A 23,920-nucleotide genomic window follows, 5' to 3' on the forward strand; every position below is an offset into this window, starting at 1 on the left:
CGTGCGTCGCGTGCGGCGTGGCGGTGTGTGCGTGGGTGCGTGTGTGTGTGTGTGTGTGTCGTGTGTGTGTGTGTGTGTGTGTGTGTGTGTGTGTGTGTGTGTGTGCGTGCGTGTGTGTGTGTGGTGTGTGCGTGTGTGTGTTGTGTGCTGTGTGTGTGTGTGGGTGGTGTGTGTGTGTGTGTGGTGCGTGTGTGTGTGTGCTGGTGGTGGGTGGTGTGGTGCAGTGTGGTGCGTGCGCGTGTGTGTGTGTGTGTGTGTGTGTGTGTGTGTGTGTGTGTGTGTGTGTGTGTGTTGTGTGTGTTGTGTGCGTGTGTGTGTGTGTGTGTGTGTGTGTGTCGGTGTGTGTGTGTGTTGTGTGTGTGTGTGTGTGTGTGTTTTGTGTGTGGTGTTGGTGTGGTCGTGTGTTGGTGCTGTGTGTGTGTGTGTGTGTGTGTGTGATTACAAACTATAAAACAGATAAAAACTATTTTAGCGTCGAGCTTTTGTGCTTGTTGGCATTTTCGGCGTCACGGCGACCTGTGGTTTGACTTTAATACTGGGTTAAACACTAATCCTATATTGGTTTAACTGTGACGTTATACTGGGTTAACTAGACTGGAGAAATATATTTATACTGGAGACTACTGGGACGATATTTGCTTAGAAGCTGGATTCATACTGGTTGTTGTGGTGGTTTGTATGAAGCTGGGCCCTGATGGTGTCAGTCTGGGATTCATGTGGGTTTGAAACTGGTTTTACCCATAAACTCGGTTCTATCCTTGGTTTCATACTGGTTATTTGATTTTTAGTGATCCTGTTTTCATGACGCTTGTCGGCATCATAACAATCATTGTATTAAAGATTTTTCTACTAAATTAAGGATTCATATATATTTTTAAATATAAGATTTAAAAGTGTAAAATATAAAAAAGTCTTGATTTTATTCACTTTGTTTGCATCTAAAAGAAAAAGCGAATATTTTCATGATTTCTCCTACACAAGTTTGAAGTTAGGAACCAGTCGTGGAGCATTTCTGGTGAATTTCTGCTGGTGGATGTTTCAGCTGCCAGATGTTCACAGCTGTCTGAGGCGTGAGAGTTTTTGTGTGCAGTTTGGGAGGTTTGTGTGTAACCTGTGATTGCAGCTCTGGCTCCTGTGACGTGTCGGCGCGCTGCGTCTCTCAGGTGGATGTTTGTCTGCTGTAATGAGGCGTTCGGGTGCAGCCTGTAATTTTGCGGCTCTGTGTGGGAACGTCGCCTCTGACCGAGGAATGCCTGAGGACAAAGCGTCCAGTGTCCGTCCGTCTGAAGGAACGCGGCTGACCCCCGCTGCCCCCGACGCCCGGGCTGAGGGGATTCCCACCCAGAGCTGCAGGGGTCCTCGGGGCTGTCGGGAAACAACACGCCGACAGTTTAAAAAGCTTTGACTCAGAGTTTAGCCGCATTGATGAGTTTATTGATCAGTTTAGGAGACTGATAGGAAAGCCCCCCCCCCCCCCCCCCCCCCCCCCCCCCCCCCCCCCCCCCCCCCCCCCCCCCCCCCCCCCCCCCCCCCCCCCCCCCCCCCCCCCCCCCCCCCCCCCCCCCCCCCCCCCCCCCCCCCCCCCCCCCCCCCCCCCCCCCCCCCCCCCCCCCCCCCCCCCCCCCCCACCCCCCCCCCCCCCCCCCCCCCCCCCCCCCCCCCCCCCCCCCCCCCCCCCCCCCCCCCCCCCCCCCCCCCCCCCCCCCCCCCCCCCCCCCCCCCCCCCCCCCCCCCCCCCCCCCCCCCCCCCCCCCCCCCCCCCCCCCCCCCCCCCCCCCCCCCCCCCCCCCCCGCCCCCCCCCCCCCCCCCCCCCCCCCCCCCCCCCCCCCCCCCCCCCCCCCCCCCCCCCCCCCCCCCCCCCCCCCCCCCCCCCCCCCCCCCCCCCCCCCCCCCCCCCCCCCCCCCCCCCCCCCCCCCCCCCCCCCCCCCCCCCCCCCCCCCCCCCCCCCCCCCCCCCCCCGCCCCCCCCCCCCCCCCCCCCCCCCCCCCCCCCCCCCCCCCCCCCCCCCCCCCCCCCCCCCCCCCCCCCCCCCCCCCCCCGCCCCCCCCCCCCCCCCCCCCCCCCCCCCCCCCCCCCCCCCCCCCCCCCCCCCCCCCCCCCCCCCCCCCCCCCCCCCCCCCTCCCCCCCCCCCCCCCCCCCCCCCCCCCCCCCCCCCCCCCCCCCCCCCCCCCCCCCCCCCCCCCCCCCCCCCCCCCCCCCCCCCCCCCCCCCCCCCCCCCCCCCCCCCCCCCCCCCCCCCCCCCCCCCCCCCCCCCCCCCCCCCCCCCCCCCCCCCCCCCCCCCCCCCCCCCCCCCCCCCCCCCCCCCCCCCCCCACACTACGCTCCTCACAAGCCACAAGGAGCCACATTCAATGACCTCCTTAATCCCCCACCACCCACCGGCCCCTCGCAGGGGGGAGGTTATTTATATGTTAATGTGGCCGGTCTGCCCCCACAAAACAGGCCCCTAACAACCAGTATGAACTGGATCTCTACTGGGATTATTCTGGTATTAAATCAGGCAGTGAGTGTGTGGATACTGGTGTAAATACTTGTTTGAAAAAAAGCTTAACTGGTTTAATACCAGGCTACTGGTGGGAATGTAACACTGGTTTTTTAGCTTGGGTACAATATCAGATTTATACTGGTTTCATACTGGAAATTTACAGGATCTAATGATGGAATTTTCTGGGTTTAATGCTTCATTCAAACTGATGTCATTGAAAATGTTCCTGTGTTTACAGTCAATACAACATTTATACTGGGCAACATTTATACTGGGCAACATTTATACTGGGCAACATTTATACTGGGACAAATTTATACTGAATCGGACAACATTTATACTGGGCAACATTTATACTGGGCAACATTTATACTGGGCAACATTTATACTGGGCAATCGTTGGTTTAACACTGGAGTTTCCTGGTTTTTATTGATGGTCCACAGCAGACTCACCCTGAGTTTCTACTGGTTTAACTGGGTTTATAATTCTGGGTTACAACTGGTTTTATCTGCAAAAACCATTTTGTTGTAGTTACTGGCAGATCTGGATTAAAGCTGGATTATGGCTGGATGATGTGTTTGTTACTGGGGATGAAACCAGTGTCTGTGGGCTGTTAATACTGGATCTGCGGTTTAATGCTGGGTTAAGTGCAGTATTGCAGGTTTGTGGTGTTTTTCTTTTGTTTTGTTTTTGATAACACATTTTTACTTGGTTTAGGATCTAGTCAGAGACTAATGCTGAAGTTATACTGGAAATACTGGAGATTGTGCTTGATGAGTCACTGGTTTCACACTAGAATTTTCCTGTATTTCATGCTGGATTTAAAGTGGATTTATTCGCAGGTGTAGACTGTTCAGGATTAATACGATGAACGATCTTTGGTGTGTGACTGGTTTAAAACCAGGTTTGTCTGTATCCTGTTCCAGTTTTTAGCTGAATCCAGTCTGGAGTCAAACTGTTCAGACTGTGTCCAGAGCGTTTTCAATCAAACATTTCTGACCCTTTCTCTGAGTTCACTGGATGTTTTGAAACACCCGACGCTCTCTGAGACTTAAAACCAGGGCGTGAAGCAAAATACTAAATCAGGAAATTAAACCCTGTTTTATTCTCCTCCTCTTCCTCCTCCTCTTCCTCCTCCTCCTCTGCTTCTTTTTGCTTGTTGTTTGCAAACTGAAGGCCGAGCAGCAGTGACAGAGCTGAGATATAATTGTAGTCCTCTGTCTTCGGTATAGTCTAATTACAGTGCTGACTGTGTGCTCATTAAGTTCTGCTCTGCAGCCTCCTCCTCTTCCTCGCTGTGACACAGGAGCGTCCAGCTGAGGTTCTTCCTGGGCCGCAGCCTGATCGCAGCAGATGATCTGTTTGTGAACGTAGCTCCAGGCCTCAGGTCACGCCTTCGCTCACCTGTGCAGGTGACTTCCTGTCAGGCTGCAGGTGGTCACAGCAGGAGAGTCTGTAGTTAAAGGTCAGTCGGTCAGTTTTGAGGGTCACGGGACTGGAATCCAGGCTGTCAAATAAAAGCAGCACTGGTTTAACTGGAGTAATACTGGGTTTAGGTAAGCTGGACTACTGTAGTACAGATTTATGGTTTAACCGTCTGACTGAGGCTGAATGATGAGTTTCATACTGTGTGTGGCAGACTCACTCAACATTGGTTGGATCCATTCAGACTGCTCGACCAATCAGTGTTAGTAAAGACATGACTGCTGAAGGGTCGTCTCTCTGGTCACATGATCGCTGTCGGGCTGCTTTTGAATCGTTTCACAGCTCTGAGATTTTCACTTCTCTCAGCCAACCGGAGTACGAGCTGGAAGTCACACAACACATTTTCAGAAATCCCAGGAAGTCCGGCGACGCCTTCTCCTCTGCTCCGTCCCGTCTCAGTACAAATGCACGGGAATTTTTTCAGAGTGGCCGTACGGGAACCATTGCACTTCCTGTTCCCCGTGTACTTGTATATTATAGATACATTATTACACACGCACAAAGACATGATTGTGAAACGTCTTCGTACTGAGTTAACGGCACGGTTCTCCTTCATGTGTTTGAGGCCAGACCTTTAACCTGAGCTCTCGGAGTGCTTTTCAGTGTGCCTGTCTCTCAGCGTGGGTCCCACACAGGCTCTTTTGTTTGGGGCTGTTTTTAAAGCTCTCGCCACTCTTTGCCGCGCTCTCTGTTCAGCTGCTGCAAAAGTCTCCAAAACGGGTTTTTGTCTTCGCTCCTCGTTGTTGTTTCAGGCTGATCTCTCGTCTCGCTTCATCTCTGGATCTGCTGCATTCCTGTCTGCTCCACCACAATAAAACCACCACCTCCTGCTCCAAACTCACCTTCAAAGTAAAAGTCTGTGACACAAGTCTGGATTCAGTCCATAAATTCCTCAATAAAACAAATGCTGCTGATATTAAAAGCGCTCCCTCAGGCTACATGTGACTCTGTCATGTTCACACAGACATAAATCATTCAAGTCAGATCAGTTCGCTCCATCAGCAGCAAAACTACAAATCTGAAAAACACCATTTATATTTGCATCATTCATATTTATCTGTTCTTTGACGTGTCCTCGGCCACTGATATTTAAACTGAATGCACTGATACTTGTTTGTTTTTTTCACTCTAACGGTTAATTTTTCCTCCCGCCGGACGTGGCAGATTATAAAGGGGCTGTCCACCATACTGGATGCGATGTAACTGCTGGTCATGAGGGTTGGCGAGTGTCTGCAAACACTCTCCAACTGCTCTCTAAGCAGGTTTAACATCTAAACATCACCTTTTTTTATTTATGTCTCCATCATAAAAGCCTCCGAGAAGCTTTTGTTGTTGTTTTGTGAGGTTTGAATTTAACTTGTTGAGCTCGTTGTGTAACGGGACACAAATAGCAAGAGAGAGCCACGAAAATAAAACTGCCAACAAGCTGAGCCAATGCTGGCTCGTTGTGTTAACGAGCCGTGGGTTGTAAATGCTGTTATCACAGTTTTATACTGAAGGCCGAGCGCTTCGCTGACAGCGCAGTTTCCTGGTTCGGACCTTTATTGTGAAGGTGCGGGGGAAGTGTGCGCTGAGCTGCTGTTTGCTGACGGAGTGAGACCGTCCGGACTGAGTGAGGACATGACTTTAGAGTTATCGCGGCTGTGATGGACTTTCCGGGTGAGTGTCTCTCTCTAACCCTCCGGTCGGACCTCCGGAGGTCGGGCAGACACCGGGAGAAGCTCGGTCTGCTGCCCGCCTCCGGAGCGCTCTCCGCCGGCTGCGTTCGGGCGCGTGTTCGGTTGAAGTTTGCCTGCAGAGCTGCAGCTTCAGGCTCCGCGAGGAGTCGGACCGAGAGGAGAAGTTAGTTTCTCCGATCAGCAGCCTGGCATCAGTTATCGATCAGTTATCGATCACCATCAGAGGTGAACGTGTTCAGCTGATGGATCAGTCGAGCTGCTGCTGGTCTGAATTTTATCTCTTCTGGTGTGTGTGTGTGTGTGTGTGTGTGTGTGTGATTACAAACTATAAAACAGATAAAAACTATTTTAGCGTCGAGCTTTTGTGCTTGTTGGCATTTTCGGCGTCACGGCGACCTGTGGTTTGACTTTAATACTGGGTTAAACACTAATCCTATATTGGTTTAACTGTGACGTTATACTGGGTTAACTAGACTGGAGAAATATATTTATACTGGAGACTACTGGGACGATATTTGCTTAGAAGCTGGATTCATACTGGTTGTTGTGGTGGTTTGTATGAAGCTGGGCCCTGATGGTGTCAGTCTGGGATTCATGTGGGTTTGAAAGTGGTTTTACCCATAAACTCGGTTCTATCCTTGGTTTCATACTGGTTATTTGATTTTTAGTGATCCTGTTTTCATGACGCTTGTCGGCATCATAACAATCATTGTATTAAAGATTTTTCTACTAAATTAAGGATTCATATATATTTTTAAATATAAGATTTAAAAGTGTAAAATATAAAAAAGTCTTGATTTTATTCACTTTGTTTGCATCTAAAAGAAAAAGCGAATATTTTCATGATTTCTCCTACACAAGTTTGAAGTTAGGAACCAGTCGTGGAGCATTTCTGGTGAATTTCTGCTGGTGGATGTTTCAGCTGCCAGATGTTCACAGCTGTCTGAGGCGTGAGAGTTTTTGTGTGCAGTTTGGGAGGTTTGTGTGTAACCTGTGATTGCAGCTCTGGCTCCTGTGACGTGTCGGCGCGCTGCGTCTCTCAGGTGGATGTTTGTCTGCTGTAATGAGGCGTTCGGGTGCAGCCTGTAATTTTGCGGCTCTGTGTGGGAACGTCGCCTCTGACCGAGGAATGCCTGAGGACAAAGCGTCCAGTGTCCGTCCGTCTGAAGGAACGCGGCTGACCCCCGCTGCCCCCGACGCCCGGGCTGAGGGGATTCCCACCCAGAGCTGCAGGGGTCCTCGGGGCTGTCGGGAAACAACACGCCGACAGTTTAAAAAGCTTTGACTCAGAGTTTAGCCGCATTGATGAGTTTATTGATCAGTAGGGAGTGGGGCCCCCCCCCCCCCCCCCCCCCCCCCCCCCCCCCCCCCCCCCCCCCCCCCCCCCCCCCCCCCCCCCCCCCCCCCCCCCCCCCCCCCCCCCCCCCCCCCCCCCCCCCCCCCCCCCCCCCCCCCCCCCCCCCCCCCCCCCCCCCCCCCCCCCCCCCCCCCCCCCCCCCCCCCCCCCCCCCCCCCCCCCCCCCCCCCCCCCCCCCCCCCCCCCCCCCCCCCCCCCCCCCCCCCCCCCCCCCCCCCCCCCCCCCCCCCCCCCCACCCCACCCCCCCACTCGCCCGTCATTCAGCCACACAGGAGCCCATTCATTCAATGACCTCCTTAATCCCCCACCACCCACCGGCCCCTCGCAGGGGGGAGGTTATTTATATGTTAATGTGGCCGGTCTGCCCCCACAAAACAGGCCCCTAACAACCAGTATGAACTGGATCTCTACTGGGATTATTCTGGTATTAAATCAGGCAGTGAGTGTGTGGATACTGGTGTAAATACTTGTTTGAAAAAAAGCTTAACTGGTTTAATACCAGGCTACTGGTGGGAATGTAACACTGGTTTTTTAGCTTGGGTACAATATCAGATTTATACTGGTTTCATACTGGAAATTTACAGGATCTAATGATGGAATTTTCTGGGTTTAATGCTTCATTCAAACTGATGTCATTGAAAATGTTCCTGTGTTTACAGTCAATACAACATTTATACTGGGCAACATTTATACTGGGCAACATTTATACTGGGCAACATTTATACTGGGCAACATTTATACTGGGCAACATTTATACTGGGCAACATTTATACTGGGCAACATTTATACTGGGCAATCGTTGGTTTAACACTGGAGTTTCCTGGTTTTTATTGATGGTCCACAGCAGACTCACCCTGAGTTTCTACTGGTTTAACTGGGTTTATAATTCTGGGTTACAACTGGTTTTATCTGCAAAAACCATTTTGTTGTAGTTACTGGCAGATCTGGATTAAAGCTGGATTATGGCTGGATGATGTGTTTGTTACTGGGGATGAAACCAGTGTCTGTGGGCTGTTAATACTGGATCTGCGGTTTAATGCTGGGTTAAGTGCAGTATTGCAGGTTTGTGGTGTTTTTCTTTTGTTTTGTTTTTGATAACACATTTTTACTTGGTTTAGGATCTAGTCAGAGACTAATGCTGAAGTTATACTGGAAATACTGGAGATTGTGCTTGATGAGTCACTGGTTTCACACTAGAATTTTCCTGTATTTCATGCTGGATTTAAAGTGGATTTATTCGCAGGTGTAGACTGTTCAGGATTAATACGATGAACGATCTTTGGTGTGTGACTGGTTTAAAACCAGGTTTGTCTGTATCCTGTTCCAGTTTTTAGCTGAATCCAGTCTGGAGTCAAACTGTTCAGACTGTGTCCAGAGCGTTTTCAATCAAACATTTCTGACCCTTTCTCTGAGTTCACTGGATGTTTTGAAACACCCGACGCTCTCTGAGACTTAAAACCAGGGTGTGAAGCAAAATACTAAATCAGGAAATTAAACCCTGTTTTATTCTCCTCGTCTTCCTCCTCCTCTTCCTCCTCCTCCTCTGCTTCTTTTTGCTTGTTGTTTGCAAACTGAAGGCCGAGCAGCAGTGACAGAGCTGAGATATAATTGTAGTCCTCTGTCTTCGGTATAGTCTAATTACAGTGCTGACTATGTGCTCATTAAGTTCTGCTCTGCAGCCTCCTCCTCCTCCTCTTCCTCGCTGTGACACAGGAGCGTCCAGCTGAGGTTCTTCCTGGGCCGCGGCCTGATCGCAGCAGATGATCTGTTTGTGAACGTAGCTCCAGGCCTCAGGTCACGCCTTCGCTCACCTGTGCAGGTGACTTCCTGTCAGGCTGCAGGTGGTCACAGCAGGAGAGTCTGTAGTTAAAGGTCAGTCGGTCAGTTTTGAGGGTCACGGGACTGGAATCCAGGCTGTCAAATAAAAGCAGCACTGGTTTAACTGGAGTAATACTGGGTTTAGGTAAGCTGGACTACTGTAGTACAGATTTATGGTTTAACCGTCTGACTGAGGCTGAATGATGAGTTTCATACTGTGTGTGGCAGACTCACTCAACATTGGTTGGATCCATTCAGACTGCTCGACCAATCAGTGTTAGTAAAGACATGACTGCTGAAGGGTCGTCTCTCTGGTCACATGATCGCTGTCGGGCTGCTTTTGAATCGTTTCACAGCTCTGAGATTTTCACTTCTCTCAGCCAACCGGAGTACGAGCTGGAAGTCACACAACACATTTTCAGAAATCCCAGGAAGTCCGGCGACGCCTTCTCCTCTGCTCCGTCCCGTCTCAGTACAAATGCACGGGAATTTTTTCAGAGTGGCCGTACGGGAACCATTGCACTTCCTGTTCCCCGTGTACTTGTATATTATAGATACATTATTACACACGCACAAAGACATGATTGTGAAACGTCTTCGTACTGAGTTAACGGCACGGTTCTCCTTCATGTGTTTGAAGCCAGACCTTTAACCTGAGCTCTCGGAGTGCTTTTCAGTGTGCCTGTCTCTCAGCGTGGGTCCCACACAGGCTCTTTTGTTTGGGGCTGTTTTTAAAGCTCTCGCCACTCTTTGCCGCGCTCTCTGTTCAGCTGCTGCAAAAGTCTCCAAAACGGGTTTTTGTCTTCGCTCCTCGTTGTTGTTTCAGGCTGATCTCTCGTCTCGCTTCATCTCTGGATCTGCTGCATTCCTGTCTGCTCCACCACAATAAAACCACCACCTCCTGCTCCAAACTCACCTTCAAAGTAAAAGTCTGTGACACAAGTCTGGATTCAGTCCATAAATTCCTCAATAAAACAAATGCTGCTGATATTAAAAGCGCTCCCTCAGGCTACATGTGACTCTGTCATGTTCACACAGACATAAATCATTCAAGTCAGATCAGTTCGCTCCATCAGCAGCAAAACTACAAATCTGAAAAACACCATTTATATTTGCATCATTCATATTTATCTGTTCTTTGACGTGTCCTCGGCCACTGATATTTAAACTGAATGCACTGATACTTGTTTGTTTTTTTCACTCTAACGGTTAATTTTTCCTCCCGCCGGACGTGGCAGATTATAAAGGGGCTGTCCACCATACTGGATGCGATGTAACTGCTGGTCATGAGGGTTGGCGAGTGTCTGCAAACACTCTCCAACTGCTCTCTAAGCAGGTTTAACATCTAAACATCACCTTTTTTTATTTATGTCTCCATCATAAAAGCCTCCGAGAAGCTTTTGTTGTTGTTTTGTGAGGTTTGAATTTAACTTGTTGAGCTCGTTGTGTAACGGGACACAAATAGCAAGAGAGAGCCACGAAAATAAAACTGCCAACAAGCTGAGCCAATGCTGGCTCGTTGTGTTAACGAGCCGTGGGTTGTAAATGCTGTTATCACAGTTTTATACTGAAGGCCGAGCGCTTCGCTGACAGCGCAGTTTCCTGGTTCGGACCTTTATTGTGAAGGTGCGGGGGAAGTGTGCGCTGAGCTGCTGTTTGCTGACGGAGTGAGACCGTCCGGACTGAGTGAGGACATGACTTTAGAGTTATCGCGGTTGTGATGGACTTTCCGGGTGAGTGTCTCTCTCTAACCCTCCGGTCGGACCTCCGGAGGTCGGGCAGACACCGGGAGAAGCTCGGTCTGCTGCCCGCCTCCGGAGCGCTCTCCGCCGGCTGCGTTCGGGCGCGTGTTCGGTTGAAGTTTGCCTGCAGAGCTGCAGCTTCAGGCTCCGCGAGGAGTCGGACCGAGAGGAGAAGTTAGTTTCTCCGATCAGCAGCCTGGCATCAGTTATCGATCAGTTATCGATCACCATCAGAGGTGAACGTGTTCAGCTGATGGATCAGTCGAGCTGCTGCTGGTCTGAATTTTATTCAGACATGAAAGAAAAGAGACGTTCAGCTCTGAGCTTTAACAGGTGCAGTCATAAACTTTCTTTATACAGCGCTTTCAAACACAAACGGCACAAAGAAATGACGACGAAGATGTGAACAATGATGACAACGTTGTGATGATTATTCAGGAGAGCACATTTCTGATTTCTCAGGCCCCACAATTTGAATTTAAGCTCGAGTGTCTTTTAGTAAGATCCTGACAGTCAGCAGGACTGAGGTGATGAGAACTGCTTGGTGTTTCTCAGACGTCTTTGAAGGGATGACTGTGCATATAAGCACTAAACAGTTTTTATGTCAGCTCTGTGGGTTTTGCTCTGGAGGAAAGCCAAAACCTCTCTGTTATGTGTTCATGTCGTCTGTCCTTCCCCTGCTCTCGGCTCGCAGCGATGCAGCTCCTCGCACACGGAGTGGAGCAGGCAGTTAACGACATGCTGTGTTACTGTTATGGTGCAATAAAAGCTTCCTAACAAGTGTTAACCTAACGCAGCGAGCGTGTCAGCAAGGTAACGGGCTGTCGCAGCGCGGCACTTTAATCACCTTTTGGTTCTTTGGTCCCGATCATTGCATCCCTGTCCTGCAGCTCGGGTCGTCAGGTGTACATGAGTGTGTGATGTGGGCGGGTTAAAGCCCTGTATGTAACAGGAAGTCTGTGCAGAGTAGCTGAGGTGGGGCTGTGTCAGAGTCCACATGATGGAGGCTCATGTTCCTGGAGAAAACATGGCTGCGGCCCGTTGGTGATTTGAATGTCAAATCAAAGCTCCGTGTCAGAGGTCACGCCCAGACTGCAGGCAGGATGCGTGATGGCGGAGGACAGGTGAGAGTCAGAATCATTTAGACATTAAAGGTAAACATGTATTTAGAAATGATGATGCATTAAAACCTCCACGCTGAGATCTGAAGCAGAACCGACTTTAGCTTTCAGATCGTGGTTGAACTTTAAAACCAGCTCTCGGAGCATGCTGGGAGTAAAACCTGCTCCAGGGTTATTACACTGGACTGAGACTACAGCGAGTGTGTGGAACAGAACAAGAGCTCGACTGTAGGAAAAAATAAGATAGACTAAACCTGTATTTTATCAAACCGACCATTATTTCTAACCAGGTCGTTAGAAACCAAGTGCACATGACAAAGGTTGAGAAGGATGTGGCCCTCGCTCTCCTGACTCACAGTCCTCTGACTTAATCAGCAAATAAATGTTTTCCAGCTCGTTTCTCTAAAATAAATGATATATATTTAAGTGTGAAGCATCAGCTGACAGTCAGCAGGACGTTGTCAGTCCTCAGTAATGCAGAGGCGTGACCTCAGCCAGTCCTGTAGTCACCTCAGCAACAAATCTGGTGACACCTGAGGTCAGGATTCTTCCTCTTATCTCAGAGTTCATTCACAACACATGATGTCATCTTGAGAAACCGGGCGAGCCCCGCCCAGTCTCTTCTGCCTGCGGTCTGTCATCACTTCCTGTGTGAGGACAGTTTAAAAAACAAAAACCTGTGTGGCTGCAGCACCATGGCAACCATTATCACAGCTTACAGTCATTCACGGCTCAGCGTCGTCAGCGTCCGTCCCATGATGCACTTGTTGCTCCAATGCAGAGCCGCTCGTCATCAGGGAGAACAATAAAGATCAAAGTGACCTCTGAGTGACCTCGGTTTCATTGTTATTAGTGCTCAGTAATGACCTGCTAGTTAAAGCGTATTAACGAGCTCATTGATGATGGTTATTATAACGGCCAGCCTGAGTCACACTCAGTGTGCAAACATGACTTCAGCCTCTCAGATCTGGAGGTACGCTGACGTCTCCTTACTGTGGGCGCCTGGTGCTCGGCGGCTCTCACGTTTCTTCCGGCTCCGTGCGCTCGGCTGCTCGTCATTATTAACGGATGCTGTGACAGTTAGCCTAAATCGCGGCGCTCCAGCTGTCCCCGCTCCTGCTATGATTAGATCATTGTGTCCCAAATTTCCCGAAGACGACTCCCATCTGAGGATGCACGCAGCATGACGGGAGCTCCCTTTAAAGGAGCACGCCACTGTTTCCTGCAGTTTTGTTTTTAGAGAGTTTGACCTTTGACCTTGCAGGAGGCGGCGTTATGAAAGACCTGCAGAGAAGCTTCGTGGCAGCAGAGACCACGCGTCTCCACAGGCGCCTCGCTCGCTCTGATCGAGGCTGTAACTGTGATTCTGTCACTCTGGAGTTTAATGAGGGCGGCGTCCTCGCAGCACGGGAAGACGACTGACCCCAGGTCAGATTCGACTGTTTGTAACAGGAGTTTGCAATAATAGGACGAAACAAAATAACATTTATTCAGACTAAAGGTTTATTCCAGAACTTGGAAATAAGAGCTGTGGAAACAAATCTGAAGTCAGCCACAAATTCACGCTTTACATTCGAGCTGATCTGAAATTAAAGTGTCGCAAACAATAATGTAGAGCTCAGAACAGCAACGGGACTTTAAAGAAGCTTACCAAATAACAGAGCAGCAAATGTTTTCAAATCCAGAAACATTTGAGTTAAAAATCAGGTGAAGACGGCGCAGCGTTCAGAGGCTGAGCTGCCAGGAAGTACCAGGAAGCTCCCGGCTCACCGTGTCTGTGCTGATGTTAAAGTCAAAGGATGAATTCTGCAGAGCGTCAGCAGAGCGTCAGCAGAGCGTCAGCGACTTTCATGCATTAAACTGCATCAATGTCCCTAAACACGACTCAGCAGAGTCGCTGCCGCTCTGACATCATCACAAACGCTGCACCGCGGTGGCGTCCTGTTGCAGCCCACGCTCGAGTTCACGGAGCTGGATCTCGTACACCTGTGGCATCCAGACTGAAAACAGCTGAATTCAAAGATACAAGCTGCGGCTCAGGACTGCTTTTAAATGATCCCAGTTTGAGCTCTGCAGGTGAAGATGACCTGATGCTCCACACTGTTAATGAAGCCACAGCTTCAGGAGGTCTGATGAAGCAAGAACGTTTAAGGTCTGCGACAAAACGATCAAAACTTCAGCTTTGATTACCTGTAATAGAAATAATACGTGTAACTGAGTGTGTGGACCAGCTGTTTATTATCCGACACTCGCTCCAAACGTCTTAAATCTGCCCTGACATTCCTCATGACAGAAACCAAAGCGAACGACATCCGAGCCGATCGGGCAGGTGACAGCAGGTTGAATCCTGGCGCCGTGGTCGTGGTTTGAGCAGCGGCAGCGGGGCGAGCTGGTGGCTCAGTCTCACTGATACTGTTAATTTATTCAGAGGAATGTGAAGCGACGCGAGAGGAGGCGGCGGACGCGCACGGGCCGAACGAGGCTCGACAAACAGAACTGGTTTCATTATGTGAAAAGAAATTCTTTGAATATTTGTTGTGAAAGCGGAGCTGAGTGTGAGGAGGAGGGCTGACGGGGTCTCGTTGTTTTTATCATTCCTGCTGAGAAAAACTGATGACAACTGAAGAGAAGGAACAAAGCCGGCACAACAAGTTTAAAAAAGGCGAACGCCAGAGAACGCGGTGGTTTCTGAGCCCTCCACAGGATCCACGCTGTTCCTACCGTCAGTATTTCCACATTCAAACACTTGAAATTGTTTAAATGTGGAAAGAAGTGATCCCTTCACCCACTGTCACTCTTCAGTGTTTTTTGTTACACGGAATCTTTTAGTTTGTTGTTTTCTAATAATCATATAAAATATGTGAGATTTGCTGCAGGCTGACAGCCGTTAATACAAAAAATGTGTAAACACTGATAAATGATGTCATGAGCCATCAGACCTGTGATGTAACGGCCGTGAGCCCAGACGCCTGATGATGTTTGGACATGAGGCTGTTTCACCTTCATGCAGGCGCTGTGGCCTCACGGCTCTGCTCTTAGACACGCTCCCACTCTGGGAAACATTCGCTAAAACCAGGACTTTCTGGGAATCTCACCTTATACCTGCTGCTGTGAAAGCTCCGCCCACTCTGCCCTGCAGACAACAAAGGTTTCTTTGTGCAGCAGACTGGTGTGTGTGTGTGTGTGTGTGTGTGTGTGTGTGTGTGTGTGTGTGTGTGTGTGTGTGTGTGTGTGTGTGTGTGTGTCAGCTGTTGTGTCAACTCCTGAATGAGCCAGAGTTCAACAGAGGTCAGCTTCAGCATTCCTCACGCTCCTTTCTGATGACATCACATCCACCCATTCATCTTTTCTGAGCGGTGTCACACTACTGACACACACACACACACACACACACACACACACACACACACAGGTGACAGGTTGAACCACTTATGATGGGAGGAGGGTGCTCACGGTTCAGTGTTTACCTGCTCGCTGTCTGCTGAGATGTGATTGGTCAGTATTACCTGGTTGTTTATGTGCAGGTTTCTGTTTGTGGAGGTTTGTCCTCACAGAGCTGCTCATTCATCAGGCGGTCGAGTGGATAACTCAGACATTAAACTAATCAGCCAGCTGTGAGCGGACAGATGTTCAGGGAGCCCTCGGAGGCCGACGGGATTTTAAACTCAAACAGGCTGAAACCATCGCGTGCACCGACACCAGCAGCTGATGGATGAGTTTCTCTGACACCCGATAGCCTCCTCCTGTCCCTCGGCTCTGCCTCTCTCTGCCCTCAGGCTTATTTTTAGCAGCGGTTTTCCCACGAGTCCGTCCGGGAAGCTCGATACCTACGAGCCGACACGTGAGCCGATTTAACCCAAAGTCGTGGTTGTCAGAGGGAGGGCGGCGGAAAGATCCAGCAACTGAAAGCCGTCCAGAGTCCCTCAGTGTGCATCTGTTCACACGTTCATGCTTTTGTACCTGCAGTTCCTCTAATGACCACTAGAGGCTCTGGCAGTGAGTCAATGCTTGCAACATGTTTACAGCCTGCTTAAAGTTTGTATTATTGGGGGCGGGGCCTGTTTGACTGACAGGCGGCTGAGCTGCTAGCTGTCTACTAGCTTGACCTGAACTGGACCAATGGCGCGTGTTTGTGCGGTTGGAAGCTTAATGACATCATCTGGCCAATAACATGGCTGCTGTGAGGTTACTGCTAACAAACGTGGGTGTTAGCACTAATTAGCAGCTAGCTGCATCAGCTGATAACTTTGTTTTTTTTAAAAAGCGTATTTAGATGAAAAGGTGCAAAGTTTCAGAAGCAGTGCACGTGCATGGTTTTTACCTCAGTCTGTTAGCTACAGTGTTAGTGTAAGCCACGCCCACAGGTCACAGACCTAAGCAAAAATAGACCAAAGCACCAGACTGGCGAGCTGCTGGTCTCTGGTTTGACCGTGACCCCGTCTGTGAAGGTCGCGTGTCTCTGGTGGATCCGCTGAAACGACAGATTGAGCCGAGTTCCCGCTGATCAATATCTCGTTAGCAGCAGCAGGAGGAGGAGGAGGAGGAGGAAGGTGAAAACCTGAGCAAACTGATGATTACTGTTGATCACACGTCACATGTTTGCTGGTTCGATTCCTGGTGTGGCTCATCTGCCGATTACTTGTCTCAGAGTACAGATATTTGAGACACAGCTGATCAATAGATATTTATAGATGATCAGAGGATCCACTGAGTGTGACAGAGGACACTTGGTCATGAGTGGGTTTAAATTTTGCTGCACTGAGTCTACCTGTGTGCCAACAACAGCAGGTGTGGACTGATGCTGATGGTCTGAATGACAGGAAATAATATTTAAGCTGAACAGCAGGCAGAGCGTCTGATTACTGTTTCATAGTCTGCACGCAGCTGCAGGTACAGTTTCTAAAAGTTTCAATAATTTTCATTTTAGAGCAGATCATTAAGAAACTCTGAAAGTCTTCAGACTCAGAGACAGGCGTCGGATCCTGTGCTGAATGGTTAAAGAGCCAGAGTGTGAACATTTTGTGTTATTAAAAAGCGTCGACTCTTCAGTGCCGGGTCACCGATGACATAAATTATGCTTTTGAAAGTGATTAATGGTGATTAGCGAGTGATCGGATCAATGAACAGACTCTGAAAATAGAGTTAATTTGCAGGCCTGATGTGATTCGGCCCCCAGAGTTGTGTCCCACATCAGCCGGCTGAGGGGAAACTTATTTGGTAATTATCCTCCGAGGGCAGCGATAAACGCAGCGAGAGAGGAAGAGGAGGGAGAGGGAGGTGCTGCAGAGAGAGAGGGAGAGGGAGAGGAGGGTCTGCAGAGAGGAAGGAAGACACGAAGAGGAGGAGAGACAGCAGAACGGAGCAGTTTGTGGGATTGATTGAAGAAATGCGGTAAAACCTCAGCGAGCGGACGAGCGAGACTTAGAATTACTGCTGAGTGGAGAGAGAGGAGGAGGAGATGGGAAAGGAGGCAGCGTGAAGGAGGAGGATGCGGTGCTGAGGAGGGAGGGGTGGCAGAGGGGAGGGCTGGGGGATGCCAAAGTGGAGGACGGGACAAAGACGGATGTTTGCAGCTTAACCTCATTGGCTGACAGGTGGCAGCGGCTCCGGCCAATCCCGTCTGACTCTGTGTGTGTCCTCTCCTCAGATGATGGGGAACAGCTGCGATCGAGGTACCGTCTCCCTCTCTCTCCCTCTGTGTATGTCTCTGTCCGTGTCATGTGACCGACCTGTCATACCTGGCTTCCTGCCGCATGTTGCCTCAACTTTGTCCCGGGAGTGAAAGACCAGCGCTGATGGCGTCCCCGTCAGCGCTCCTCTTCCTCCATCGTCAGGGGTGGTTCGGTTGGTGGGGTGTGGGGGGGTTGCATGAAAGTTTGTCCCCGGCTTCCTCGCAGCGCTGCATGCCTGCAGCGCTGCATGCCTGCGGCGTGCATGCGGCGAGCGCCTCGTCCTGCAGCTGGAACCTGATACAGCTCCCCGCTGCTGCATGCTGCCCTCACTTCCTGTTGCAGAGCAGCACGTTTTGTTTCCTCAGCATGTAAACATCATGTTGGCTCCACACGCTGCCGGTCGGACGCCAGCGTCTCTCCACATGTTGTTCTGGTGTCGCCATGACGCTGCTGGCTCCGTATAAGGCGGCGGCGGCCTGAGCTGGGTCGGGGTGGAACTCCCACAGCTGATTGTGGCTCGTGTTTGTCTTCATGCTCCAAACGGCTGCGTTATGAACTCTCATACAGAGGTGTCAAACATGTGGCTCGGGGCCCAACCCGGCCCACTGGATGTGTTTGCAGAGAGCTGCAGAGGAGGACGCGGAAATGTTAGACTCTGGTTTCTGCAGCAGGAAGCTTGGCGAGGCCGATACAGATTATTAAAGAAGAGGAGAGACAGAGGAGCGATATCTGAATGATTTACAGGTGCAGAAAGAATCTGCGTCATGCTCTCATCACTGATGTTATTTATTATTAGTCGTGTACTTTTGAATCCTCTGTCATTGAGCCGTGGAAATCCTGGTTAGTGTTCATATTAAATAACGTAGAGATGGTCCCAGCACTGCTTCTGTCTGCTCCTCTTCTGTTTGCTGTTCACATGTTCAAGTTTTAGCTGAGCTGGTTTCAGGAAGTCTGAGGCTTCCTGTCCATGTAGCTGCTAGCATAATTTAGCCTTTTTGCCATTAGCATAGCCGCTGTGGCGCCGTCACAGCTGACTTGTCTTCATGTTTTAAAGTTTGTCTCATTAAAGTTACTCTCTTATTATCGTGACTCTTTCAGCTCATTTGTTTTTGCTGCTTCAGACTGAATGTGTTTCTCTGTTCTCAGTTCTGATTGGCTTTTACTTCTGATGTGTAACCAATCAGACTCTCCCGTAGACCTCATGTGGAACATCTGCCTTGACTTACAGTCCAGTAAATGTTTACGTTTCAGTTAAATCAGGACACGGCCCATAAGATGTGGCGGCTCAGATGATTGCACTGGTCAGCGGCAGTCGTCATGGTTACGTGCTGTTGGCGCTCTCTGGTTTTCTTCCTATTTGAACCTTTCAGTCCGTTTGCAGCACTTTGGTTGGTGAAAATGACTTGAAGTGTGTTGGCGGCCTGATTACTGGAAGAACGTTTGACAGAAGGTGTAGGTATCTGCGACCCGACGTCTGTCCTCGTCCTCCGTCATGTCTGAACGTCTTCACCTGTCCTCCGTCGCTCAGCTCAGAGGCTGATGATGATGATGATGCTGGTTAACCCTCCCTCTCTCTCTCTCTCTTTGCAGAAGTTTCTTCGGAGAGATCTCCGAGGAGGAGGAGTATTTCTGGTTTGGGGAGCTCGGAGAAGAGCGTCGCAGTCGACAATCCAAACACGTCTCCGTTCAAAGTGCCGGTGAGTAACGGGAACGCGTCTCTGTGCATGTATTTATTTACTGCACGCCATCACAGAGATCTCAGGCCCGTCTCTGCTCCGTTGTCCTCTCTGGTGTTCCTCCACCCTCAGAGCACGGACATGTGTCGCCTGTTTGCTGTATATCAGGCTGTACATAAGGCAGAGTTCCTGTTACCAGCAGGTGGCGCTAAAGTCTGAATACTTGATACTAATAAGTTACGTGTGTGTTTAGGTCGTGGCATCACTCATCAACGCCTCGTCAGTTTTTCACAGCCAGAAGGGAGGGTGGCATGCTAATGCTAACTAGCTTGGTTATCAGGAAAGTGCTCAGTAATAAAATGTCGGTGCAATCGAACACAGGATATTACTGCAGCTGTTGTTCTGTTAGTTTCCAGCGTCTCTGTTTGAAGCTCTGCTGCGACTGTTTTCCCGTCGTTAGCACTTTGAAGCAGAGCTGAAACTCTGTGCTGAGAGTTTGTGTCGCAGCTCTCAGGTCGTATTTTTAGTTTCAGACGTCTTCACGCAGATTTAAGTAAACACGGCCGGGGAGCATGCTGGGAGTTCATCAGTGGTGAGGAAGTGACACGAAGCTTTCAGTCGTCTGTTCAGCGATCCTCAGAGACCAATAATCGTGATCAATAGGTGTGATTGGCTGTTTGGCGGTGGCGGTTTTTAAGGGTGCAGGAGGCCTGTTTGAAGTGTTCCTCGCTCTCTGGCAGGATGCGTCTTTATTCTGATGCATTAAAAGGAGCCAATGAGCCTGAAGGGAGTCTGCAGGGGAGGGGGGGAGGAGGTGATGCGTTTGAGGATATTAATATCTCCGGAAATGAGGCCGCTCACTTCCACAGCTCTGCACGGGGCTTTTATTGTGACAGACGACCTGAGAGCTGAAGGGTTTGATCAGAGTTTGATCATAGATGGAGATACAGGGATGACTCATCAGTGTGGAACCAATCAGCACTCAGCCTGAAGCAGGCCTGGGTGGTGTCAGTGTGTTTAGATGTCAGAGTGATTTTTAATACCAGCAAAACAACAGACACATGAATCTTCTACCAGAAGTCTCAGAGTGGCTGAGCTGAAGACATTTATTGTTTCTCCTGCATGAAAACGCCACCAGGGGGCAGCAGGTGCTGGTCAAACATGCTGCTGAGCTCAGCGACCTGTGAAACATTACACTACACTGTGCTGTGGACGACTCAGACCCCACCGCCTTTCACTGCAGCTGGCGCAGGCGAATATCGCTGTAGAGTTGTGTCTTCAGTGCAAACGTGACGGAGTTACAGTCGCTCTAAAATGAGCTCAAACGCACAGGTGTGTGCGGATGCTGCGCTCACGTCATTTATTCCACCTGCATGAAAACACCACCAGAGGGCGTTTTCTAGTCGAGGCACGTCCACCTGAGCCCGTTCATCGCTGCTGAATCGCGTACAGTAATCACCAAAATAATGAGATTAAACCTGACTGCAGGTGGTGGTTTGTGCTGAGGACTGAGGGATGGTGCTGCTGCATCAGTGTTTATCTTTCTGGTGGATCACCTGGATCCTGTGAGTTGAGTTTGTGAGGTCGAGGATGGAGAAGTGTTTCTGTGAACGACCTCGCTGGCTCAGAGCGGCGCTTTGTGTGAGCCACAGCAGCATCGCTCACAGCGAGGCTCTTGTGACAGAAACAGGATGGAAAAAGGACGTGTGAGACGCTGTTGAGAGATCTGAGAGTTTTTAGGGTGGATCAGTAGAAACAGGAGCCGCTTTTATTCTTGGAAGACGGTTTGAGGTTACAGTCGAATATCTGAAGCGATTACTCACCGATCCAACGCTCATGAAAGTCCACGTTAACGTGTCTTTGTGAAGATCAGTGCTGCTCTCGTGAAAATCACCATCTGTGACTGATTCTGACCTTTGCTGTTTCTCCTTCAGGGGTTTTTCAGTAAACGTCTTAAAGGCTCCATCAAAAGGACGAGGAGTCAGACCAAACTGGACAGAAACACCAGCTTCAGACTGCCCTCCATCCGGCCCGCCGATGCCGACAGGTAACACCTCCAGAGCTCGAGCTGTTCTTCAGCTGTTCTTCAGCTGTTCTTCGCTCAGATTTGAGTCTTTTATTCCATTAAATCTAAGCATAAACACACTCCAGCCTTGGTGCAGACGGGATGTCTGTGCACAGTCCTTCCTCCGCCTGCAGCCTGATGATCTCCACCCGCAGGCGACGCTGTCAGGCCTCCTGTTGCGTGTTCGGGGTCCACCTCGGGCTCTCTGCTGGTTCTGCAGGGTCCAGATGGACGGTTCAGACCCCCCTGCTAGAAACAGGACAGCCTGGCCTGGAACAGGCACTGAGGTCCTGCACAGTGTGTTTCCACGTCTGTTCAGTTTAATTTCATTATTTAGGACAGTGCATGTTAATGAACATAAATGTAAACAAATTACATGAATTTACGGACAAATGTTCCTAAAATTCAGAATTTCTAAACGTAAACTGATCATATGAAGACAGACGAGCCAGGCTGAGTGCTTTTACCCCTGATGTGAGCAAACGGCATCACTTCTGCCTTTCACGTGGGGTCTGTGGGGGCGACTCACTTCTGAGCCTCTAGTGGACTTTGGAGGAACTGCAGGTTTGCTCAGGCCTGCGGGGTCGACTGAGTCGGTCTCTAACAGCGTTTGTTATGAAGGAGGAAACTGGCTCCATAAGAGGTCTGCTGGGAATCGTGATGTGACGGTTTCCTTCGGTCTCGGCGAGCCGGTGACGGTTTGATTGGTTTGTTAGAGAGAGAGCTTCTGACTGTGGGCCGGGTCAGAGTCGCGGACGCGTCGGTTTGAGTGAATCTGCAGGTCGTTCATGCTCAGTGACGCTGAGCAGCAGACTCTGATATTGCAGCTCATTTCCTGCTCTGGCTGCTGCTTCTGGTCGCTCTGCGTTTCCTCCAGTAATGACGCCCGGCGTCCGTCTGTCACATGTGACAACTCTGTGCGGCAGACAGAGGGCGGGTCGGAGAATATGCAGCAGGTCTCTCCTGCTGATGGTGGAGGTTGTGGGTTTTCCCTCTTTCCATTAACCCGCCCAGCCTTCCCAGCACTGCCTGGAGGTGGTTTTACTGGAATCTGCTGCACTCTGCAGAGGTTTGGTGGGTTTGTAAGATAAAGTTTCCTCCTGAGTGTGTTTTCATGAGATCTTTTCCCTGGAAAACTTCCAGGTATGACTCTGTTTTCCTGTTAAATTCGATTTAAATTTATTGTGAAATCATTTTTAAAGTCGTGAATGACTCGTTTCCTGTCTGAGCTCTGATCCATGTGTGTCACCAGAAAATATGTCATTCAAAAACGTCCTTTAACAAAAATGTTTTTCGTTTCCTCGGCGATTTTGATGAGAGTAAACAAAGATATTTGACACAACAGCAGTCGGACGGTTTATACAGCTGTAAAGACTCGACACCAACCATCACCTACAAGCAGCACTTGGTGACAGTGAGGAGAAGAAGCCCCTTTAAGCAGGAGCAGGCTCAGAGACGGGCTGCCGTCCACCACGCCCTCACGTGCTGTGGTAGCACTTCCTCTCACTTCCTGTCTGCTTTTTTTAAGCGACAGTTTAACCAGTCCAAGATTGTTTTTCCTTTGAGGGAAAATAATCAGATTTAATCCGAGATTTTCACACTTTACAGCATTTATCACCATGGTTACTGCATCCTGACTTATTAAGACAATCGGCACTGTTAGAGTCAGCATCGAGGTGAGCATGTTTCCTTATATGGAGAAATGGGGGCGTGGCAGATTTCAGACCGCAGCGATTAACCTGATTCACCAACATGAGAACAAACATGGTCGGCGTGCGCGTGTCATGACAGGAAACTGTGAGTGAGTGAGGAATTAATCCAGATGCAGGTCTCCTCCTGGATTCATGCAGGTGTGGGAGGAGCTTCAAGCCTGAGCGAGGTTTAACGGCCAACAGGAAGTGTGTGACACCAGGAAGTGTTTGCTGAACCTCTGCACAACATCTGTCCCAGCCTCTGTGTGCGTGGTGCTGATGCTGAGTGCAGCTTTATAACCGACAGAGTGACAGCCAGCTGGACATCAGGATAATGCTGCACACACACACACACACACACACACACACACACACACACACACACACACACACACACACACGCAGCCTCGCTCTCAGTCAGCTCTGAGCTCTGACTCCTGATGGATGGTTCGTCCTCTCTCCTCCGCAGAGCTCGGATAGCTCAGCTCTCCAAATCGCTCCGATTCAGGTAGGACTGCACTCACGCGTGTGAGATGAAAACGGTGCGTTGTGATTGGTTGACTGACTCCTGCTGTCTTTGGACGGGAGTCTCCGGGTTTGTGGGCGATGGAGAAGCGCTGACAGACGTTTCAGATGAAGTTTGAGGTTGAGCTGAGCCGCAGGGAGCCGCACCGCGAGCTCCGGTGTTATCTGAGTGCAGCGGTTGAAGTCGAGCTCGTTATGGAGCACAGTTAATGTCCTGTGGTGCTGCAGAACCCACGCGACGGGTCGACAGCCAAAAATAAATCTGCGAGCAGCCTCAGAACCGTGAAGGTGACCCGGTCTGCCGAGCGCGGCCGCGTTGCTGTTTGCTGCGCTTCAATAATGTTGCTACGGAAGCCCCGAGGATCCAATACTGTGCACGGAGAGGTGCACTGTGGGAAAAACTTTTAAGAAGACTCTGGATTTGTGTGTCTCCTGGTCTCACACCAGAAGATGTTCTGAGCTCTCGACTTCAGCGAACTGAAAACTTCCTCTGATTCACCCAGCTGTGCCCTTCATCATCGTCATCATCACAGGAATTACCATAGACAGAGATGGTGTGTGTGTGTGTGTGTGTGTGTGTGTGTGTGTGTGTGTGTGT

The 23,920-nt window shown here is 50.5% G+C and overlaps 1 protein-coding gene across 7 annotated transcripts in view; it reads left to right on the forward strand.

Moving 5' to 3' along the window:
• Positions 1-23,920, forward strand: part of rasal2 (RAS protein activator like 2) — a 68,019-nt gene that overhangs the window by 27,058 nt on the left and 17,041 nt on the right. For 4 of the 7 annotated variants that reach the window (XM_005945785.3, XM_042213569.1, XM_042213570.1 and 1 more), the window contains exons 4-5: positions 18,956-19,062; positions 20,976-21,088. In XM_005945785.3, coding sequence (XP_005945847.1) covers positions 18,956-19,062; positions 20,976-21,088 — 220 coding nt within the window. Of the gene's footprint in view, positions 1-5,492; positions 5,635-10,421; positions 10,564-17,230; positions 17,366-18,955; positions 19,063-20,975; positions 21,089-23,920 lie in introns of those variants that run through there. The other 3 variants (XM_042213571.1, XM_005945788.3, XM_005945787.3) reach the window with 3 other exon arrangements.

The sequence above is a fragment of the Haplochromis burtoni genome, unplaced genomic scaffold (assembly GCF_018398535.1).
Source record: "Haplochromis burtoni strain Fernald_Lab_line unplaced genomic scaffold, NCSU_Asbu1 Contig_455, whole genome shotgun sequence".
Classification (NCBI taxonomy): domain Eukaryota; kingdom Metazoa; phylum Chordata; class Actinopteri; order Cichliformes; family Cichlidae; genus Haplochromis; species Haplochromis burtoni.